Here is a 20,647-nt window from a genome sequence, read left to right on the forward strand (position 1 = left end):
TGACCAAGCTAACATAGCTACACTTCCCAGTGACCAAGCTAACATAGCTATACTTCCCAGTGACCAAGCTAACATAGCTACACTTCCCAGTGACCGAGCTAGCATAGCTACACTTCCCAGTGACCAAGCTAACATAGCTACACTTCCCAGTGACCAAGCTAACATAGCTACACTTCCCAGTGACCAAGCTAGCATAGCTACACTTCCCAGTGACCGAGCTAGCATAGCTACACTTCCCAGTGACCAAGCTAACATAGCTACACTTCCCAGTGACCAAGCTAACATAGCTACACTTCCCAGTGACCGAGCTAGCATAGCTACACTTCCCAGTGACCGAGCTAACATAGCTACACTTCCCAGTGACCAAGCTAACATAGCTATACTTCCCAGTGACCAAGCTAACATAGCTACACTTCCCAGTGACCGAGCTAGCATAGCTACACTTCCCAGTGACCAAGCTAACATAGCTACACTTCCCAGTGACCAAGCTAACATAGCTACACTTCCCAGTGACCAAGCTAACATAGCTACACTTCCCAGTGACCAAGCTAACATAGCTACACTTCCCAGTGACCAAGCTAGCATAGCTACACTTCCCAGTGACCGAGCTAGCATAGCTACACTTCCCAGTGACCAAGCTAACATAGCTACACTTCCCAGTGACCAAGCTAACATAGCTACACTTCCCAGTGACCAAGCTAGCATAGCTACACTTCCCAGTGACCAAGCTAACATAGCTACACTTCCCAGTGACCAAGCTAACATAGCTACACTTCCCAGTGACCAAGCTAGCATAGCTACACTTCCCAGTGACCAAGCAAGCATAGCTACACTTCCCAGTGACCAAGCTAACATAGCTACACTTCCCAGTGACCAAGCTAACATAGCTACACTTCCCAGTGACCAAGCTAACATAGCTACACTTCCCAGTGACCAAGCTAGCATAGCTACACTTCCCAGTGACCAAGCTAGCATAGCTACACTTCCCAGTGACCAAGCTAACATAGCTACACTTCCCAGTGACCAAGCTAACATAGCTACACTTCCCAGTGACCAAGCTAACATAGCTACACTTCCCAGTGACCAAGCTAACATAGCTACACTTCCCAGTGACCAAGCTAACATAGCTACACTTCCCATGTGTAGGAATATCATTTGCCGACACACATTTTTATCACTTGGTTGACATGTCATTATGTCATGTGATTATATTATGGGGTATATGTTTTATGTTGGCAACAATAAATAGGATCGCAACATGTTCTTGTACCTAAGGTGAACATTTGTGTTTTAAATTACAATGACTAAATAATTGACATAATGATTTAGTTTCGACATAATGTGTGACATTTCAACGGCCTGTTCAGCTCTGTGTTCAGCCTCTGTGTTCAGCCTCTGTTCAGCCTCTGTTCAGCCTCTGTGTTCAGCCTCTGTGTTCAGCCTCTGTTCAGCCTCTGTGTTCAGCCTCTGTGTTCTGCTCTGTGTTCAGCTCTGTGTTCAGCCTCTGTGTTCAGCCTCTGTTCAGCCTCTGTGTTCAGCCTCTATGTTCAGGCTCTGTGTTCTGCTCTGTGTTCAGCTCTGTGTTCAGCCTCTGTGTTCAGCCTCTGTTCAGCCTCTGTGTTCAGCCTCTGTGTTCTGCTCTGTGTTCAGCTCTGTGTTCAGCTCTGTGTTCTGCTCTGTGTTCAGCTCTGTGTTCTGCTCTGTGTTCAGCTCTGTGTTCAGCCTCTGTGTTCAGCCTCTGTTCAGCCTCTGTGTTCAGCTCTGTCATATTACTGCATCATAGTGTTTAAAGCTGGGTTTTATGTTTAGGCTCCAGTTATTGTGGTTGTCTTATTTGTTACAATAGTTGGGCCTATATTGTTCTTCCTAAAATGGTATTTTCAAAATAATTCAACCTTCCTTAGTTCTACCATAAAAAGAGATGAGAGAGAGCCAGTGTGGTTGTTCCAAGTTTTATTGTGATGGTTCCAAGATCTATTGTGGTGGTTCCAAGTTATATTGTGGTGGTTCCACGGTCTATTGTGGCAGTTCCACGTTCTATTGTGGTGGTTCCAAGTTATATTGTGGTGGTTCCAAGTTATATTGTGGTGGTCCCAAGTTATATTGTGGTGGTTCCAAGTTCTATTGTGATGGTTCCAAGTTCTATTATGATGGTTACAAGCTATATTGTGATAGTTCCAAGTTTTATTGTGGTGGTTCCAAGTTCTATTGTGATGGTTCCAAGTTATATTGTGGTGGTTCCAAGTTCTATTATGGTGGTTCCATGTTCTAATGTGGTGGTTCCAAGTTCTATTGTGGTGGTTCCACGTTCTATTGTGGTGGTTCCACGTTCTATTGTGATGGTTCCAAGATCTATTGTCGTGGTTCCAAGTTATATTGTGGTGTTTCCAAGTTCTATTGTGGTGGTTCCAAGTTCTGTTGTGGTGGTTCCACATTCTATTGTGATGGTTCCAAGTTCTATTGTGGTGGTTCCAGGTTATATTATGGTGGTTCCAAGTTCTATTGTGGTGGTTCCAAGTTCTATTGTGATGGTTCCAAGTTCTATTGTGGTGGTTCCAAGTTCTATTGTGATGGTTTCAAGTTCTATTATGGTGGTTTCAAGGTCTATTTTGGTGGTTCCAAGTTCTATTGTGGTGGTTCCAAGTTCTATTATGGTGGTTCCAAGTTCTATTGTGGTGGTTGCAAGGTCTATTTTGGTGGTTCCAAGTTCTATTGTGGTGGTTCCAACTTCTATTATGGTGGTTCCAAGTTCTATTGTGGTGGTTCCAAGTTCTATTGTGGTGGTTCCAAGTTCTATTGTGGTGGTTCCAAGTTCTATTGTGATGGTTCCAAGGTCTATTTTGGTGGTTCCAAGTTCTATTGTGGTGGTTCCAAGTTTTATTGTGATGGTTCCAAGTTCTATTGTGATGGTTCCAAGTTCTATTGTGGTGGTTCCAAGTTTTATTGTGATGGTTCCAAGATCTATTGTGATGGTTCCAAGTTCTATTGCGGTGGTTCCAAGTTCTATTGTGGTGGTTCCAAGTTCTATTGCGATGGTTCCAAGTTCTATTATTGTGGTTCCAAGTTTTTTTGTGGTGGTTCCAAGTTCTCTTGTGATGGTTCCAAGTTCTATTGTGGTGGTTCCAAGTTCTATTGTGATGGTTCCAATTTCTATTGCGGTGGTTCCAAGTTCTATTGTGATGGTTCCAAGTTCTATTTTGATGTTCCAAGTTCTATTGTGGTGGTTCCAAGTTCTATTGTGATAGTTCCAAGTTCTATTGTGGTGGTTCTAGTTTCTATTGTGGTGGTTCCAAGTTCTTTTGTGATGGTTCCAACTTCTATTATTGTGGTTCCAAGTTTTTTTGTGGGGGTTCCAAGTTCTCTTGTGATGGTTCCAAGTTCTATTGTGGTGGTTCCAAATTCTATTGTGGTGGTTCCAAGTTCTATTGTGATGTTCCAAGTTCTATTGTGGTGGTTCCAAGTTCTATTATGGTGGTTCCAAGATCTATTGTGATAGTTCCAAGTTCTATTGTGGTGGTTCTAGTTTCTATTGTGGTTGTTCCAAGTTATTTTGTGTTGGTTCCACGTTCTATTGTGATGGTTCCATGTTCTATTGCTGTGGTTCCAAGTTCTATTGTGGTGGTTCCTAGTTATTTTGTGTTGGTTCCGCGTTCTATTGTGGTGGTTCCAAGTTCTATTGCTGTGGTTCCAAGTTTTTTTGTGGTGGTTCCAAGTTCTCTTGTGATGGTTCCAAGTTCTATTGTGGTGGTTCCAAGTTCTATTGTGATGGTTCCAATTTCTCTTGCGGTGGTTCCAGGTTCTATTGTGATGGTTCCAAGTTCTATTTTGATGTTCCAAGTTCTATTGTGGTGGTTCCAAGTTCTATTGTGATAGTTCCAAGTTCTATTTTGGTGGTTCCAGTTTCTATTGTGGTGGTTCCAAGTTCTTTTGTGATGGTTCCAAGTTCTATTATTGTGGTTCCAAGTTTTTTTGTGGTGGTTCCAAGATCTATTGTGATGGTTCCAAGTTCTATTGTGGTGGTTCCAAGTTCTATTGTGGTGGTTCCAAGTTCTATTGTGATGGTTCCAAGGTCTATTTTGGTGGTTCCAAGTTCTATTGTGGTGGTTCCAAGTTTTATTGTGATGGTTCCAAGTTCTATTGTGATGGTTCCAAGTTCTATTGTGGTGGTTCCAAGTTTTATTGTGATGGTTCCAAGATCTATTGTGATGGTTCCAAGTTCTATTGCGGTGGTTCCAAGTTCTATTGTGGTGGTTCCAAGTTCTATTGCGATGGTTCCAAGTTCTATTATTGTGGTTCCAAGTTTTTTTGTGGTGGTTCCAAGTTCTCTTGTGATGGTTCCAAGTTCTATTGTGGTGGTTCCAAGTTCTATTGTGATGGTTCCAATTTCTATTGCGGTGGTTCCAAGTTCTATTGTGATGGTTCCAAGTTCTATTTTGATGTTCCAAGTTCTATTGTGGTGGTTCCAAGTTCTATTGTGATAGTTCCAAGTTCTATTGTGGTGGTTCTAGTTTCTATTGTGGTGGTTCCAAGTTCTTTTGTGATGGTTCCAACTTCTATTATTGTGGTTCCAAGTTTTTTTGTGGGGGTTCCAAGTTCTCTTGTGATGGTTCCAAGTTCTATTGTGGTGGTTCCAAATTCTATTGTGGTGGTTCCAAGTTCTATTGTGATGTTCCAAGTTCTATTGTGGTGGTTCCAAGTTCTATTATGGTGGTTCCAAGATCTATTGTGATAGTTCCAAGTTCTATTGTGGTGGTTCTAGTTTCTATTGTGGTTGTTCCAAGTTATTTTGTGTTGGTTCCACGTTCTATTGTGATGGTTCCATGTTCTATTGCTGTGGTTCCAAGTTCTATTGTGGTGGTTCCTAGTTATTTTGTGTTGGTTCCGTGTTCTATTGTGGTGGTTCCAAGTTCTATTGCTGTGGTTCCAAGTTTTTTTGTGGTGGTTCCAAGTTCTCTTGTGATGGTTCCAAGTTCTATTGTGGTGGTTCCAAGTTCTATTGTGATGGTTCCAATTTCTCTTGCGGTGGTTCCAGGTTCTATTGTGATGGTTCCAAGTTCTATTTTGATGTTCCAAGTTCTATTGTGGTGGTTCCAAGTTCTATTGTGATAGTTCCAAGTTCTATTTTGGTGGTTCCAGTTTCTATTGTGGTGGTTCCAAGTTCTTTTGTGATGGTTCCAAGTTCTATTATTGTGGTTCCAAGTTTTTTTGTGGTGGTTCCAAGTTCTCTTGTGATGGTCCCAAGTTCTATTGTGGTGGTTCCAAATTCTATTGTGGTGGTTCCAAGTTCTATTGCGATGGTTCCAATTTCTATTGCGATGGTTCCAATTTCTATTGTGGTGGTTCCAAGTTCTATTGTGGTGGTTCAAGTTCTATTGTGGTGGTTCCAAGTTCTATTATGGTGGTTCCAAGTTCTATTGTGATAGTTCCAAGTTCTATTGTGGTGGTTCTAGTTTCTATTGTGGTGGTTCCAAGTTCTCTTGTGATGGTTCCAAGTTCTATTGTGGTGGTTCCAAATTCTATTGTGGTGGTTCCAAGTTCTATTGCGATGGTTCCAATTTCTATTGTGGTGGTTCCAAGTTCTACTGTGGTGGTTCCAAGTTCTATTGTGATGTTCCAAGTTCTATTGTGGTGGTTCCAAGTTCTATTGTGATAGTTCCAAGTTCTATTGTGGTGGTTCCAAGTTTCTATTGTGGTGGTTCCAAGTTCTTTTGTGTTGGTTCCATGTTCTATTGTGATGGTTCCAAGTTATATTGTGGTGGTTCCAAGTTCTATTATGGTGTTTCCAAGTTCTATTGTGGTGGTTCCAAGTTCTGTTGTGGTGGTTCCACATTCTATTGTGATGGTTCCAAGTTCTATTGTGGTGGTTCCAGGTTATATTATGGTGGTTCCAAGTTCTATTGTGGTGGTTCCAAGTTCTATTGTGATGGTTCCAAATTCTATTGTGGTGGTTCCAAGTTCTATTGTGATGGTTTCAAGTTCTATTATGGTGGTTTCAAGGTCTATTTTGGTGGTTCCAAGTTCTATTGTGGTGGTTCCAAGTTCTATTATGGTGGTTCCAAGTTCTATTGTGGTGGTTGCAAGGTCTATTTTGGTGGTTCCGAGTTCTATTGTGGTGGTTCCAACTTCTATTATGGTGGTTCCAAGTTCTATTGTGGTGGTTCCAAGTTCTATTGTGGTGGTTCCAAGTTCTATTGTGATGGTTCCAAGGTCTATTTTGGTGGTTCCAAGTTCTATTGTGGTGGTTCCAAGTTTTATTGTGATGGTTCCAAGTTCTATTGTGATGGTTCCAAGTTCTATTGTGGTGGTTCCAAGTTCTATTGCTGTGGTTCCAAGTTCTATTGTGGTGGTTCCAAGTTCTCTTGTAATGGTTCCAAGTTCTATTATTGTGGTTCCAAGTTTTTTTGTGGTGGTTCCAAGTTCTCTTGTGATGGTTCCAAGTTCTATTGTGGTGGTTCCAAGTTCTATTGCGATGGTTCCAATTTCTATTGCGGTGGTTCCAAGTTCTATTGTGGTGGTTGCAAGGTCTATTTTGGTGGTTCCAAGTTCTATTGTGGTGGTTCCAACTTCTATTATGGTGGTTCCAAGTTCTATTGTGGTGGTTCCAAGTTCTATTGTGGTGGTTCCAAGTTCTATTGTGATGGTTCCAAGTTCTATTATGGTGGTTCCAAGGTCTATTTTGGTGGTTCCAAGTTCTATTCTGGTGGTTCCAAGTTCTATTGTGGTGGTTCCAAGTTTTATTGTGATGGTTCCAAGTTCTATTGTGATGGTTACAAGTTCTATTGCGGTGGTTCCAAGTTCTATTGCGATGGTTCCAATTTCTATTGCGGTGGTTCCAAGTTCTATTGTGGTGGTTCCAAGTTCTATTCTGGTGGTTCCAAGTTCTATTTTGGTGGTTCCAAGTTCTATTCTGGTGGTTCCAAGTTCTGTTATTGTGGTTCCAAGTTTTTTTGTGGTGGTTCCAAGTTCTCTTGTGATGGTTCCAAGTTCTATTGTGGTGGTTCCAAGTTCTATTGCGATGGTTCCAATTTCTATTGCGGTGGTTCCAAGTTCTATTGTGGTGGTTGCAAGGTCTATTTTGGTGGTTCCAAGTTCTATTGTGGTGGTTCCAACTTCTATTATGGTGGTTCCAAGTTCTATTGTGGTGGTTCCAAGTTCTATTGTGGTGGTTCCAAGTTCTATTGTGATGGTTCCAAGTTCTATTATGGTGGTTCCAAGGTCTATTTTGGTGGTTCCAAGTTCTATTCTGGTGGTTCCAAGTTCTATTGTGGTGGTTCCAAGTTTTATTGTGATGGTTCCAAGTTCTATTGTGATGGTTACAAGTTCTATTGCGATGGTTCCAAGTTCTATTATTGTGGTTCCAAGTTTTTTTGTGGTGGTTCCAAGTTCTCTTGTGATGGTTCCAAGTTCTATTGTGGTGGTTCCACGTTCTATTGTGGTGGTTCCACGTTCTATTGTGATGGTTCCAAGATCTATTGTCGTGGTTCCAAGTTATATTGTGGTGTTTCCAAGTTCTATTGTGGTGGTTCCAAGTTCTGTTGTGGTGGTTCCACATTCTATTGTGATGGTTCCAAGTTCTATTGTGGTGGTTCCAGGTTATATTATGGTGGTTCCAAGTTCTATTGTGGTGGTTCCAAGTTCTATTGTGATGGTTCCAAGTTCTATTGTGGTGGTTCCACGTTCTATTGTGGTGGTTCCACGTTCTATTGTGATGGTTCCAAGATCTATTGTCGTGGTTCCAAGTTATATTGTGGTGTTTCCAACTTCTATTATTGTGGTTCCAAGTTTTTTTGTGGGGGTTCCAAGTTCTCTTGTGATGGTTCCAAGTTCTATTGTGGTGGTTCCAAATTCTATTGTGGTGGTTCCAAGTTCTATTGTGATGTTCCAAGTTCTATTGTGGTTGTTCCAAGTTCTATTATGGTGGTTCCAAGATCTATTGTGATAGTTCCAAGTTCTATTGTGGTGGTTCTAGTTTCTATTGTGGTTGTTCCAAGTTCTTTTGTGTTGGTTCCACGTTCTATTGTGATGGTTCCATGTTCTATTGCTGTGGTTCCAAGTTCTATTGTGGTGGTTCCTAGTTATTTTGTGTTGGTTCCGCGTTCTATTGTGGTGGTTCCAAGTTCTATTGCTGTGGTTCCAATTTTTTTTGTGGTGGTTCCAAGTTCTCTTGTGATGGTTCCAAGTTCTATTGTGGTGGTTCCAAGTTCTATTGCGATGGTTCCAATTTCTCTTGCGGTGGTTCCAGGATCTATTGTGATGGTTCCAAGTTCTATTTTGATGTTCCAAGTTCTATTGTGGTGGTTCCAAGTTCTATTGTGATAGTTCCAAGTTCTATTTTGGTGGTTCCAGTTTCTATTGTGGTGGTTCCAAGTTCTTTTGTGATGGTTCCAAGTTCTATTATTGTGGTTCCAAGTTTTTTTGTGGTGGTTCCAAGTTCTCTTGTGATGGTCCCAAGTTCTATTGTGGTGGTTCCAAATTCTATTGTGGTGGTTCCAAGTTCTATTGCGATGGTTCCAATTTCTATTGCGATGGTTCCAATTTCTATTGTGGTGGTTCCAAGTTCTATTGTGGTGGTTCAAGTTCTATTGTGGTGGTTCCAAGTTCTATTATGGTGGTTCCAAGTTCTATTGTGATAGTTCCAAGTTCTATTGTGGTGGTTCTAGTTTCTATTGTGGTGGTTCCAAGTTCTCTTGTGATGGTTCCAAGTTCTATTGTGGTGGTTCCAAATTCTATTGTGGTGGTTCCAAGTTCTATTGCGATGGTTCCAATTTCTATTGTGGTGGTTCCAAGTTCTACTGTGGTGGTTCCAAGTTCTATTGTGATGTTCCAAGTTCTATTGTGGTGGTTCCAAGTTCTATTGTGATAGTTCCAAGTTCTATTGTGGTGGTTCCAAGTTTCTATTGTGGTGGTTCCAAGTTCTTTTGTGTTGGTTCCACATTCTATTGTGGTGGTTCCATGTTCTATTGTGGTGGTTCCAAGTTCTATTGTGATGGTTCCAAGTTCTATTGTGGCGGTTCCAAGTTCTATTGTGGTGGTTCCAGGTTCTATTATGGTGGTTACAAGTTCTATTGTGATGGTTCCAAGTTCTATTGTGGTGGTTCCAAGTTCTATTGTGATGGTTTCAAGTTCTATTATGGTTGTTCCGAGGTCTATTTTGGAGGTTCCAAGTTCTATTGTGGTGGTTCCAAGTTCTATTATGGTTATTCCAAGTTCTATTGCCGTAGAGAGTGTCCAGGGCCAGGGCCGGTGTATCGCTTGTCTGTCCACTTACACAGTGATGGTCCGGCACACTTCTGTATGGCTGTGTGGAGGGCTTTGACTGTGTGTTGACACACACACACACACTCTCTCTCACACACACACACACACACACACACACTTCTGAAGGGCTGTGTGGGTCCGTGAGAGTTTTGACTGAGCGAAGAAAGAGGCCGTGTGACGCTCTTAGCATTGCTTTATCATCTATCACCTTCCAACCAACCCACCTTCTGTCTTGAGCACAGGTGCAGCCTGCCTGGACTTTTCCTGGCTCCTCTCTCTTCCTGCTGTTTTCTTTAGAGTTTATAAAAATATTTTATTTATAAGACTTTTTTTTCTCACAATGGTTGTCTCTTTCTCGCTCTCTCTCTCTCTCTCTCGCTCTCTCTCTCTCTCTCTCTCTCTCTCTCTCTCTCTCTCTCTCATCAAGTTCTCATGCTGCTGCCTGGCTGCTGCATACAGCACAATGCTGGTAGCCTGCCAGCTCATCAGACAGATGGTTCAGTTATTAGATGTGCATCATACCATTCCTATCCTGACACTCGCTTTTTAATCAAATTAAAGCAAAAAAAAAGGGGGAGTCTATTAACTGCGTTTGTATTCAACCCTATAATGGTTGTTTCTACTACTCTCTGTCTTTCTCTGTCTCTCTCACTCTCTTTCTCCCTCTCTCTCTCCCGCTATGTCTCTGTGTCTGTCTCTCTATCACTCTCTATCTCTCTCTTTCTCTCTCCTTCTGTCTCTGTGTCTCTCTCCCTCTCAGTTTCTCTCTCTCTATATATATATATATATATATATATATATATATATATATATATATATATTCTCTCTCTACCTTCAAGGGCTAACCCATTGTTGGTCTTTTTTCCACTGTGAATATTTGTACATAGCTATCAGGGCACAAAGAGTGGAGTGTTAAATTAACTGCTGGTATATGAGGTACGGTGTGAAGACAGAGAGCTGCTGGTATATGAGGTACGGTGTGAAGACAGAGAGCTGCTGGTATATGAGGTACGGTGTGAAGACACAGAGCTGCTGGTATATGAGGTACGGTGTGAAGACAGAGAGCTGCTGGTATATGAGGTACGGTGTGAAGACAGAGAGCTGCTGGTATATGAGGTACGGTGTGAAGACAGAGAGCTGCTGGTATATGAGGTACGGTGTGAAGACAGAGAGCTGCTGGTATATGAGGTGCGGTGTGAAGACAGAGAGCTGCTGGTATATGAGGTACGGTGTGAAGACAGAGAGCTGATGGTATATGAGGTACGGTGTGAAGACAGAGAACTGCTGGTATATGAGGTACGGTGTGAAGACAGAGAGCTGCTGGTATATGAGGTACGGTGTGAAGACAGAGAGCTGCTGGTATATGAGGTACGGTGTGAAGACAGAGAGCTGATGGTATATGAGGTACGGTGTGAAGACAGAGAGCTGCTGGTATATGAGGTACGGTGTGAAGACAGAGAGCTGCTGGTATATGAGGTACGGTGTGAAGACAGAGAGCTGCTGGTATATGAGGTACGGTGTGAAGACAGAGAGCTGCTGGTATATGAGGTACGGTGTGAAGACAGAGAGCTGCTGGTATATGAGGTACGGTGTGAAGACAGAGAGCTGCTGGTATATGAGGTACGGTGTGAAGACAGAGAGCTGCTGGTATATGAGGTACGGTGTGAAGACAGAGAGCTGCTGGTATATGAGGTACGGTGTGAAGACAGAGAGCTGCTGGTATATGAGGTACGGTGTGAAGACAGAGAGCTGCTGGTATATGAGGTACGGTGTGAAGACAGAGAGCTGATGGTATATGAGGTACGGTGTGAAGACAGAGAGCTGCTGGTATATGAGGTACGGTGTGAAGACAGAGCTGCTGGTATATGAGGTACGGTGTGAAGACATAGAGCTGCTGGTATAAGAGGTACGGTGTGAAGACAGAGAGCTGCTGGTATATGAGGTACGGTGTGAAGACAGAGAGCTGCTGGTATATGAGGTACAGTGTGAAGACAGAGTTAAAAAAGTGGCAGAAACAGTTGAAAGAAGTGATGTTGTCATAACAACTGGATTCGGTCTTATGTAGCAACATTTGAAATTGTGTCTTTTTTACATTGGATTAAAGTAGAGACTCAGAGCTACAAAATGGTTTATCAAACACTACAGTTGAGGAACAATGGAGATGTTATTCTGCTTTGAAAGCTGATCAACTTGTAAACGCACTTTTGATAAAACCGTCTTTCAATGTTTTGGTATCTAGTGAAGAGCTCTTCTTTGTCTCCACCCATTCAGCATCGGTCACACCCTCTCAAGCCTTAACCCCACCCATCTCTTTAAGGGTTGATCCGTGCCTTCTGTACTAACCTGCCAGCTACTTCCAGACACGTAAGAGAGAGAGAGAACAGCTCAAAGAACATTACTCGCCCTATCTCTCTTATCTGTGGTTTTGCGTTCAGAGCGAACACTGGACGCTCTGGCCAATAAGTAGAGTTGTTCCGGAAGCTCTGACCTCACAACTACAGTCAAGCACCCAAGCTAACTGGCTAACATTGGCTAGCTACTTCCAGACACATAATGAGAGAACACCTCTCTCTGACCATTTTACTCGCCCTAGCAGAGCTGGTTAGGCTGTTTTCATGTTATCCAGAGCGTTTGTGACTTACTGTGTTGCTATCAACAATTGAATTATGCTTTGTTTTCCGACGTTTACTGACACCAGACTTATTCAATGGGTGTTGAGCGTTCAAACATGCATCAGTTATTCTGCGCTCTGGCACACTAAGACAAGAGTCTTTTGTTAAGAAATGTAGCTAGATAGCTAGCTAGGTAAACGATGAATCCCAACGCATGACGTAACGTTAGTTAGCGGGCCAGCCAGATAACGTTAGCTAGCTAGCTAACAGTACACTTTAACTTGAAATGAAAATGCTTTGTCAAAATTAGAGTGTAGTCTTTTGTTAAGACATGTAACGTTAGCTAGCTAAACAATGGACCATAATCACAACTCATGACGTTACTACCCTGCATGAATCTGCAGGTAGCGAACCAACCAGGTTTTATGGCTATATCTAGTCAAGCAAATGTGTCTGAGATACGAAGAATAAGATCATACACATAACGTTAGCTAGCGACACAGCCAGCTTACGTTAGCTAGCTGACAGTACAGTTTCTGTCAAAATTATAAACGTGTAAAAATCTTACCAGTATACATCATGGTTGGACGCGCCTCCTGTCTGATGCCATGCGTGGTTGCCCTTAGTTTGAAGATGTAATCCGGAAACAGGTGTTTTCTCCATCTCCTATCGTACTCGAATTCCACTGATTTCAAAACTCGGTCCTCCGGAAAGTGGACAGCATACACATAATGTTAGCTAGCGAGCCAGCCAGCTAACGTGAGCTAGCTAACAGTACACTTTAACTTGACATTAGGTTTATGCAGGTTTACTACGGGATACATTTATTTTAAAAAGCCACGTTCGACGCGATTACCTAAACATACTGACCAGCAAAAAAAAAAATGACATCCAGAAGTCTGGTTCATCCTTGGGAGCAATTTCCAAACGCCTGAAGGTACCACGTTCATATGTACAAACAATAGTACGCAAGTATAAACACCATGGGACCATGTCTTCTAGAGATGAACGTACTTTGGTGCGGAAAGTGCAAATCAATCCCAGAACATCAGCAAAGAACCTTGTGAAGATCCTGGAGGAAACAGGTACAAAAGTATATATATCCACAGTAAAACAAATCCTATATCAACATAACCTGAAATGCCGCTCAGCAAGGAAGAAGCCACTGCTCCAAAACCGCCATAAAAAAGCCAGACTACGGTTTGCAACTGCACATGGGGGCAAAGATCGTACTTTTTGGAGAAATGTCCTCTGGTCTGATGAAACAAAAATAGAACTGTTTGGCCATAATGACCATCGTTATGTTTGGAGGAAAAAGGGGGAGGCTTGCAAGCCAAAGAACACCATCCCAACCGTGAAGCACGGGGGTGGCAGCATCATGTTGTGGGGGTGCTTTGCTGCAGGAGGGACTGGTGCACTTCACAAAATAGATGGCATCATGAGGAGGGACATTTTGTGGCTATATTGAAGAAACATCTCAAGACATCAGTCAGGAAGTTAAAGCTTGGTCACAAATGGGTCTTCCAAATGGACAATGACCCCAAAGCATACTTCCATAGTTGTGGCAAAATGGCTTAAGGACAACAAAGTCAAGGTATTGGAGTGGCCATCACAAAGCCCTGACCTCAATCCTATAGAACATTTCTGGGCAGAACTGAAAAAGCGTGTGCGAGCAAGGAGGCCTACAAACCTGACTCAGTTACACCAACTCTGTCAGGAGGAATGGGCCACAATTCACCCAACTTATTGTGGGAAGCTTGTGGAAGGCTACCCGAAACGTTTGACCCAAGTTAAACTATTTAAAGGCAATGCTAACAAATAGTAAACTTCTGACCCACTGGGAATGTGATGAAAGAAATAAAAGCTGAAATAAATCATTCTCTCTACTATTATTCTGACATTTCACATTCTTAAAATAAAGTGGTGATCCTAACTGACCTAAGACAGGGAATTTTTACTAGGATTAAATTGTCAGGAATTGTGAAAAACTGAGTTTAAAGGTATTTGGCTAAGGTGTATGTAAACTTCCGACCTCAACTGTATATAGAGAGACAGAGTTATACATATATATATATATATATATATATATATATATATATATATATATATAGATAGAGAGAGAGAGAGAGAGAGAGAGAGAGAGAGAGAGAGAGAGATGTACAGAGAGAGAGAGTGAGATATATATATATATATATATAGAGAGAGAGAGAGAGAGAGAGAGAGAGATGTACAGAGAGAGAGAGGATATAGTATATGTGTGTGAGTGCACGAAAGAGAGATAGAGCGTGTGCGAGAGGGAGGAGGGAGGGAGGAAGGGAGGGGGAGGGCCACATGAAGAGGAAGAGTCGAGTCAATCCCCCTCCCTTCTCTCCTCCCTCCCCTCTCTCCTCCCCTCCCATATCCCAACGTCAGAAATGGTTTCTCCCTGCTTTGTATACCCACCATGCTTGGCCTGGCCATATGGGAAAATGACACTGAAGGAATTGTTGTGAAAAAAGGGGACAGCGAGTAAGAAGTGAAAGTTTGTTAGAGTGTTACTGAAGAGTGGGGCAGGAAGACTAAAAAACCATGTATTGTGCGTACACCATCCCAGGAATGACTGGAGGTTCCTTAATGTATTACTACAACGGCAAAGCGGTAAGTCAACTGTCTTCAACTGTAGACGGGATATGTCTTAGTTACGTCATTTGAATGACAAACTGTCACGTAATTATATCATTTGCTGTTGTTATTTAATGCTGGTCACGGTTTGTCTGTTTGTTTATCTGCTTAAATAGAAACGTAGGGACGATACCTAGACTAGTATGGGTTCCACATGTACTAGGAGAGAGAGACAGAGGGACTCAGTGCTTGTTTAAAACATCTATCTCAACAACCAGCGTGTTGTTAACCCACGCTGGTCAGTCTAGTATATTTAACCTCTCTATATCTATATGGTCAGTCTAGTATATTAAACCTCTCTATATCTATGTGTTGTTAACCCACGCTGGTCAGTCTAGTATATTAAACCTCTCTATATCTACATGGTCAGCCTAGTATATTAAACCTCTCTATATCTACGTGTTGTTATCCCACGCTGGTCAGTCTAGTATATTAAACCTCTCTATATCTATGTGTTGTTAACCCACGCTGGTCAGTCTAGTATATTAAACCTTTCTATATCTACGTGTTGTTATCCCACGCTGGTCAGTCTAGTATATTAAACATCTCTATATCTACATGGTCAGTCTAGTATATTAAACCTCTCTATATCTACATGGTCAGTCTAGTATATTAAACCTCTCTATATCTATGTGTTGTTATCCCACGCTGGTCAGTCTAGTATATTTAACCTCTCTATATCTACATGGTCAGTCTAGTATATTAAACCTCTCTATATCTATATGGTCAGTCTAGTATATTAAACCTCTCTATATCTATGTGTTGTTATCCCACGCTGGTCAGTCTAGTATATTAAACCTCTCTATATCTATATGGTCAGTCTAGTATATTAAACCTCTCTATATCTACGTGTTGTTAACTCACGCTGGTCAGTCTAGTATATTTAACCTCTCTATTTCTACGTGTTGTTATCCCACGCTGGTCAGTCTAGTATATTTAACCTCGCTCTCTATTTCTACGTGTTGTTATCCCACGCTGGTCAGTCTAGTATATTTAACCTCTCTATTTCTACGTGTTGTTATCCCACGCTGGTCAGTCTAGTATATTAAACCTCTCTATATCTACGTGTTGTTATCCCACGCTGGTCAGTCTAGTATATTAAACCTCTCTATATCTACGTGTTGTTATCCCACGCTGGTCAGTCTAGTATATTAAACCTCTCTATATCTATATGGTCAGTCTAGTATATTAAACCTCTCTATATCTACGTGTTGTTATCCCACGCTGGTCAGTCTAGTATATTAAACCTCTATATCTACGTGTTGTTATCCCACACTGGTCAGTCTAGTATATTAAACCTCTCTATATCTACGTGTTGTTATCCCACGCTGGTCAGTCTAGTATATTTAACCTCTCTATATCTACGTGTTGTTATCCCACGCTGGTCAGTCTAGTATATTAAACCTCTCTATATCTACGTGTTGTTATCCCACGCTGGTCAGTCTAGTATATTAAACCTCTCTATATCTACGTGTTGTTATCCCACGCTGGTCAGTCTAGTATATTTAACCTCTCTATATCTACGTGTTGTTATCCCACGCTGGTCAGTCTAGTATATTAAACCTCTCTATCCAGCAGCTTTGTTTGATGATGGTAATCTGCTTTCTATTTGCTGCTGTTAACATTGCAATACCATTGTAGATGATTCAGTTATGTTCAATAATCTTAAATGAGGTATAATGAAAATACTATGTAAGGAAGCATCAGGACCAGAGCTAATTTGATTGAATGTAATTTTGTGAAAATCTGCTGATGATATTCCTGAAAGGGAGATGTTTAATATCATAAAAGTCAGCCTATATTAAGCCTTGTTTTTTTGTTAAAAGAATTGTAGTTGTTGAGATGTTTGTTTGGTTCACGATGCTCCCAGAAATAGAGAGGCAGAGGAAATGAAAGGAGAGTAAAGAAAAGGAGAGTAAAGGGTTAGTCTGTCTGTCTCTTCTGGATAACGCTATGCAGCTTCTTCAGCATCTGATACTAATCAGTCAGGAGGAGAGAGAACAGCGAGCCATCGGGAGAGAGCAGGTAGACTAGCCAGCGCATCGTAGAAGGCCCTCTTTCTATACTGTCTATCACTGGATGTTAAATCAGAAGATCAACATGTCTGTTCTGTACCACTCACAGTTTTCTCTACCGACGACACGTCATGTTTGTATTAAGAAGGAAATGGCTTTTATTTCTCTTGGTAAAATAGGGGAATTTAGTTGTGTGGATTTAAGGATAATTGCATATTCATGTTGTGATCATCCTCCATTATTTGTCTTGTTTGTCTATAATGGGTTATTATATTGGTTTCATAATGATGATACATTTTAATATTGCATATTCTTTAAATGTTAGGTGCTCCCATCATAATTTTAGTCTTTATTTGTGTATTTTTGTATTCACAAATATATATATTTTAAAAAAAAAAATTTTAGCATCATTTTTTTATAGACATTTATTATTTTAAAAAAATCCAGAAATATATATTTATACCCAACCCAAAAATGGATCAAAAATGTTTTCAATATATTGAATATGAGGCCTTGGTGTGTTTATTTTTAATGCAGATAAATGCTTTGTCGTGTGGGCCTGTTCAGAACTATACATGTAGCCCGTCCCTGTTCTGACTTTCTCACTATATACAACAGACGGACAATGTCCAACCGGCGGTTGGAGGCTGACGTTTCCCCGCCTAGCGTACGAGTCTGTACGTTCCCGCCTGGGCCTTTTCTCTGTGCCATGCCAGGGACGAGGGTGGCATACGAACGGTGGCGTACCCCTCCGACCAAGTTGGCACCGCCGTGCCCCATTTGATATAAACAGGGCCGTCTTTGTACGGAAGCCATACAATCAGATTTTTGTTGATGATACGGCGGGCATTGTATACCACGGACCCTGGATGGCCGCTTTGTGCCGTTCTTGATTCCGTGCCAAGCATCTTGCTGCATGGGGTTGTTTGTGCTGTGCATTCGTTTGGCGACGGATAAAAAAAGAAACACACACACACACACACACACACACACACACACACACACACACACACACACACAGGAGAACATTTGTGTGACATCCTGCAGAAAAACCCTTTCAATAGGTTTAAGTTCATATTTTTTTTTGGCCTTGTTGACGTTTGTTATTTTTGACTAGTCAACCAAGGAAGGTTGCCGTTGTAGAAGTCAAGAGAAGGGTGGCGGTGGGTTGTTGTCTACGCCGAAAACGGTTGGCGGTAGCTGGTCTGGAGGAGCTGCTGGAGGAGAGGAGGGGAGAGTAGAGGAGAGGAGCAGCCCTACAGACCGTCTTGCCTAATGAGTCAACAAGAGAAGAAGAAAAACAAAAGCCCTCTCTGTCTCTCTCTCTCTCTCTCTCTCTCTCTGTCTCTCTCTCTCTCTCTCTCTCTGTCTCTCTCTCTCTCTCTCTCTCTCTCCTCTCTCTGTCTCTCTCTCTCTCTCTCTCTCTCTGTCTCTCTCTCTCTCTCTCTCTCTCTCCTCTCTCTGTCTCTCTCTCTCTCTCTCTCTCTCTCTCTCTCTGTCTCTCTCTCTCTCTCTCTCTCTCTCCTCTCTCTGTCTCTCTCTGTCTCTCTCTCTCTCTCTCTCTCCACAACCCCATTTTAAGCAGAGCTGCTGCTGCTGCCCATTATGTATTGTTATGCTAAGAGAAACCTTTGAATATTCTTCTCCTTAACTAGCTACGTTGTAGAATCTAGTTAGGGTTACTGCCAAATCTTTACTACTAATTTGGAATGTATAAATACACCTGCGGAAATACGAAAACTGAATCACCAATTGTTTTAATTTAGGTTTTAACTATGTATTTAATTGTCAATACTTGATAATGAATTAATTATAATTATTAGATAATACAAAACAATTTGTTCATTGATTTTGGATAGGAGTTCATTTTTATTAAATCTATATTATGGTTGTAATTCGCTCATCTATTTTATATCAATTGAGTGTTATTATGTTGAGTAATTCTTATAATTTGTTTCACTAAAACTGATATGTATTTCACCATCATAATTGTTGGAGATTTAGGTTAAATACATTTTACAATAATAATTACAAGGTATTAATTACAACATAATAACAATAATAATTACAAGGTATTAATTACAACATAATAACAATAATAATTAGAAGGTATTAATTACAACATAATAACAATAATAAAAATAGAACATGAAAATGTTCTTAATAATTATAATTTGTTCATACCATTTTTATTGTTAATATTGTAAATGAAATACTTTATGCAGAAGTCATTTTCTACCGTAGTGTATTTCTGTGTGTGTTAGCTCATTGTATTTGTGACGACCCAAATCATAGGACCAATTTGTTAAGATGAACTGAACTATAGTAATCGTCTATCCGTTCTGCGTCACACAGCTTGTCCGTCCTGAAATGGCTGGAATTACAGTACAGGATGGTAGACAGTTTAAATGGTGTTTAAATACTCAGCTAGTTGTGTGTGAAATCATCCTACATTGTTCTGAAAGGAGTTTACAGTTTAAACTCTAGCAGGTCATGGAGGTTGGAGTTTTGCCTACTGTGTATTTGTCCTATCTGTGAAGGACTTGACCGGGCAGAATATGTCTGATTTTTTAGATGGATAGATAAAACTATATTTGCCCAACAAAGGTAAGTTGTCTTGAGCATTGGTCATGTAGAAAACAACTACTAAACATACATTTTCAACTTATTTCGCTTGGTATCGTAAATTGTACATAAAGCATATTTTGTTTTTTGAGAGCAAGTGTTTTTTTGGGGTTTTTTTTGTTGTAGAATTTCAAGCCTCCTTTCACAACATAAAGGAATATTTACTAGTATTTAATTAGTATTTAATTAGTATCAATACTATTATCATTATTATAATATAATGTGAAATGTATCAGAATTTCATCCTTAATTGTGATAGGAGATAGAAACTGAACCATATGAAGGAAAAAAAATAAAAAAAATAAAAATAATATATATATATATATATATATTATATATATATATTATGAAGGTCAGTTACTATTTGACTAATTGTATAAACTGCCGATCTAACAATGTACACATTCACCTAATAATAACTGTTGGTAATATACAGTTTGTATGTTTCTGTTCTTTCCAACATGTTGAAGACATAGCCTAGATGTGCTCCTATAATCATATCTACAGTCATCATCTCTGTTTTCCCGTCTAGTGTCTGTTGTCCTCAACGACAGAGTACTATAGTCTGTTTAGATTTGTGTTCCTGCTCTTTTCAACGCGCAACTATAACGTTAAGCTAGAATCCATTGATCCGTTGGTAGAGAGTGGCCAGAACAAGGTACAGAACACGGACAGAGACCCGGCCATATGGACGAGCCAGTCGGGCCGGGTTGGGGCAGAGAATTACCCTTTAGAAGCATTCCTGGGATAAGTGGGATTTCCACACAAAGCCGCTGGGAAGTGTGGGGGCCAACGCATCCCAAATTGCACCCTATTCCCTATATAGTGCACTACTTTTGATTAGAGCCCTATGGGCCCTGGTCGAATGTAGTGCACTATATAGAGAATTAGGGTCCCTTTTGTGAAGCGGCCTGTGTCTTTCCGGTGGCAGTGATGTTCCCAGTTCAGGGTCGCCCGGTGACTGAGGCCTTGCCAGTCAGTGCCAGGAGAGAGAGGAGGGAGAAGATTCAGTCTCTCTTGCTAATTCACATAGGTCCTCACACCTCTCTCCTAACAGTGGATGAAACCGTGTGGATCCCTCACGCCCTCTCTCCTAACGGTGGATGAAACCGTGTGGATCCCTCACGCCCTCTCTCCTAACAGTGGATAAAACCGTGTGGATCCCTCACGCCCTCTCTCCTAACGGTGGATGAAACCGTGTGGGTCCCTCACGCCCTCTCTCCTAACGGTGGATGAAACCGTGTGGATCCCTCACGCCCTCTCTCCTAACGGTGGATGAAACCGTGTGGATCCCTCACGCCCTCTCTCCTAACGGTGGATGAAACCGTGTGGATCCCTCACGCCCTCTCTCCTAACAGTGGATGGAAGTGACACATTAACTAATCCACTCTAGCCAAGACCAGTCAAGAGGGAAGACCAGTGTCTCTCTCTCTCTCTCTCTCTCTCTCTCTCTCTCTCTCTCTCTCTCTCTCTCTC

At 41.3% G+C, this 20,647-nt stretch overlaps 1 protein-coding gene across 14 annotated transcripts in view; it reads left to right on the plus strand.

Moving 5' to 3' along the window:
• LOC106568540 (transcription factor 4) overlaps positions 1-20,647 on the plus strand; it is a 420,186-nt gene that overhangs the window by 255,215 nt on the left and 144,324 nt on the right. For 2 of the 14 annotated variants that reach the window (XM_045692652.2, XM_045692651.2), the window contains exon 1: positions 14,270-14,507. The exons of 11 other annotated variants lie outside the window; for them this stretch is intronic. In XM_045692652.2, the coding sequence (XP_045548608.1) occupies positions 14,439-14,507 (69 nt within the window). In that variant the 5' untranslated portion in view covers positions 14,270-14,438. Of the gene's footprint in view, positions 1-14,269; positions 14,508-20,647 lie in introns of those variants that run through there. One more of the 14 variants, XM_045692653.2, reaches the window with a different exon arrangement.

The sequence above is a fragment of the Salmo salar genome, chromosome 13 (assembly GCF_965601325.2).
Source record: "Salmo salar chromosome 13, fSalSal1, whole genome shotgun sequence".
NCBI classification, from domain to species: domain Eukaryota; kingdom Metazoa; phylum Chordata; class Actinopteri; order Salmoniformes; family Salmonidae; genus Salmo; species Salmo salar.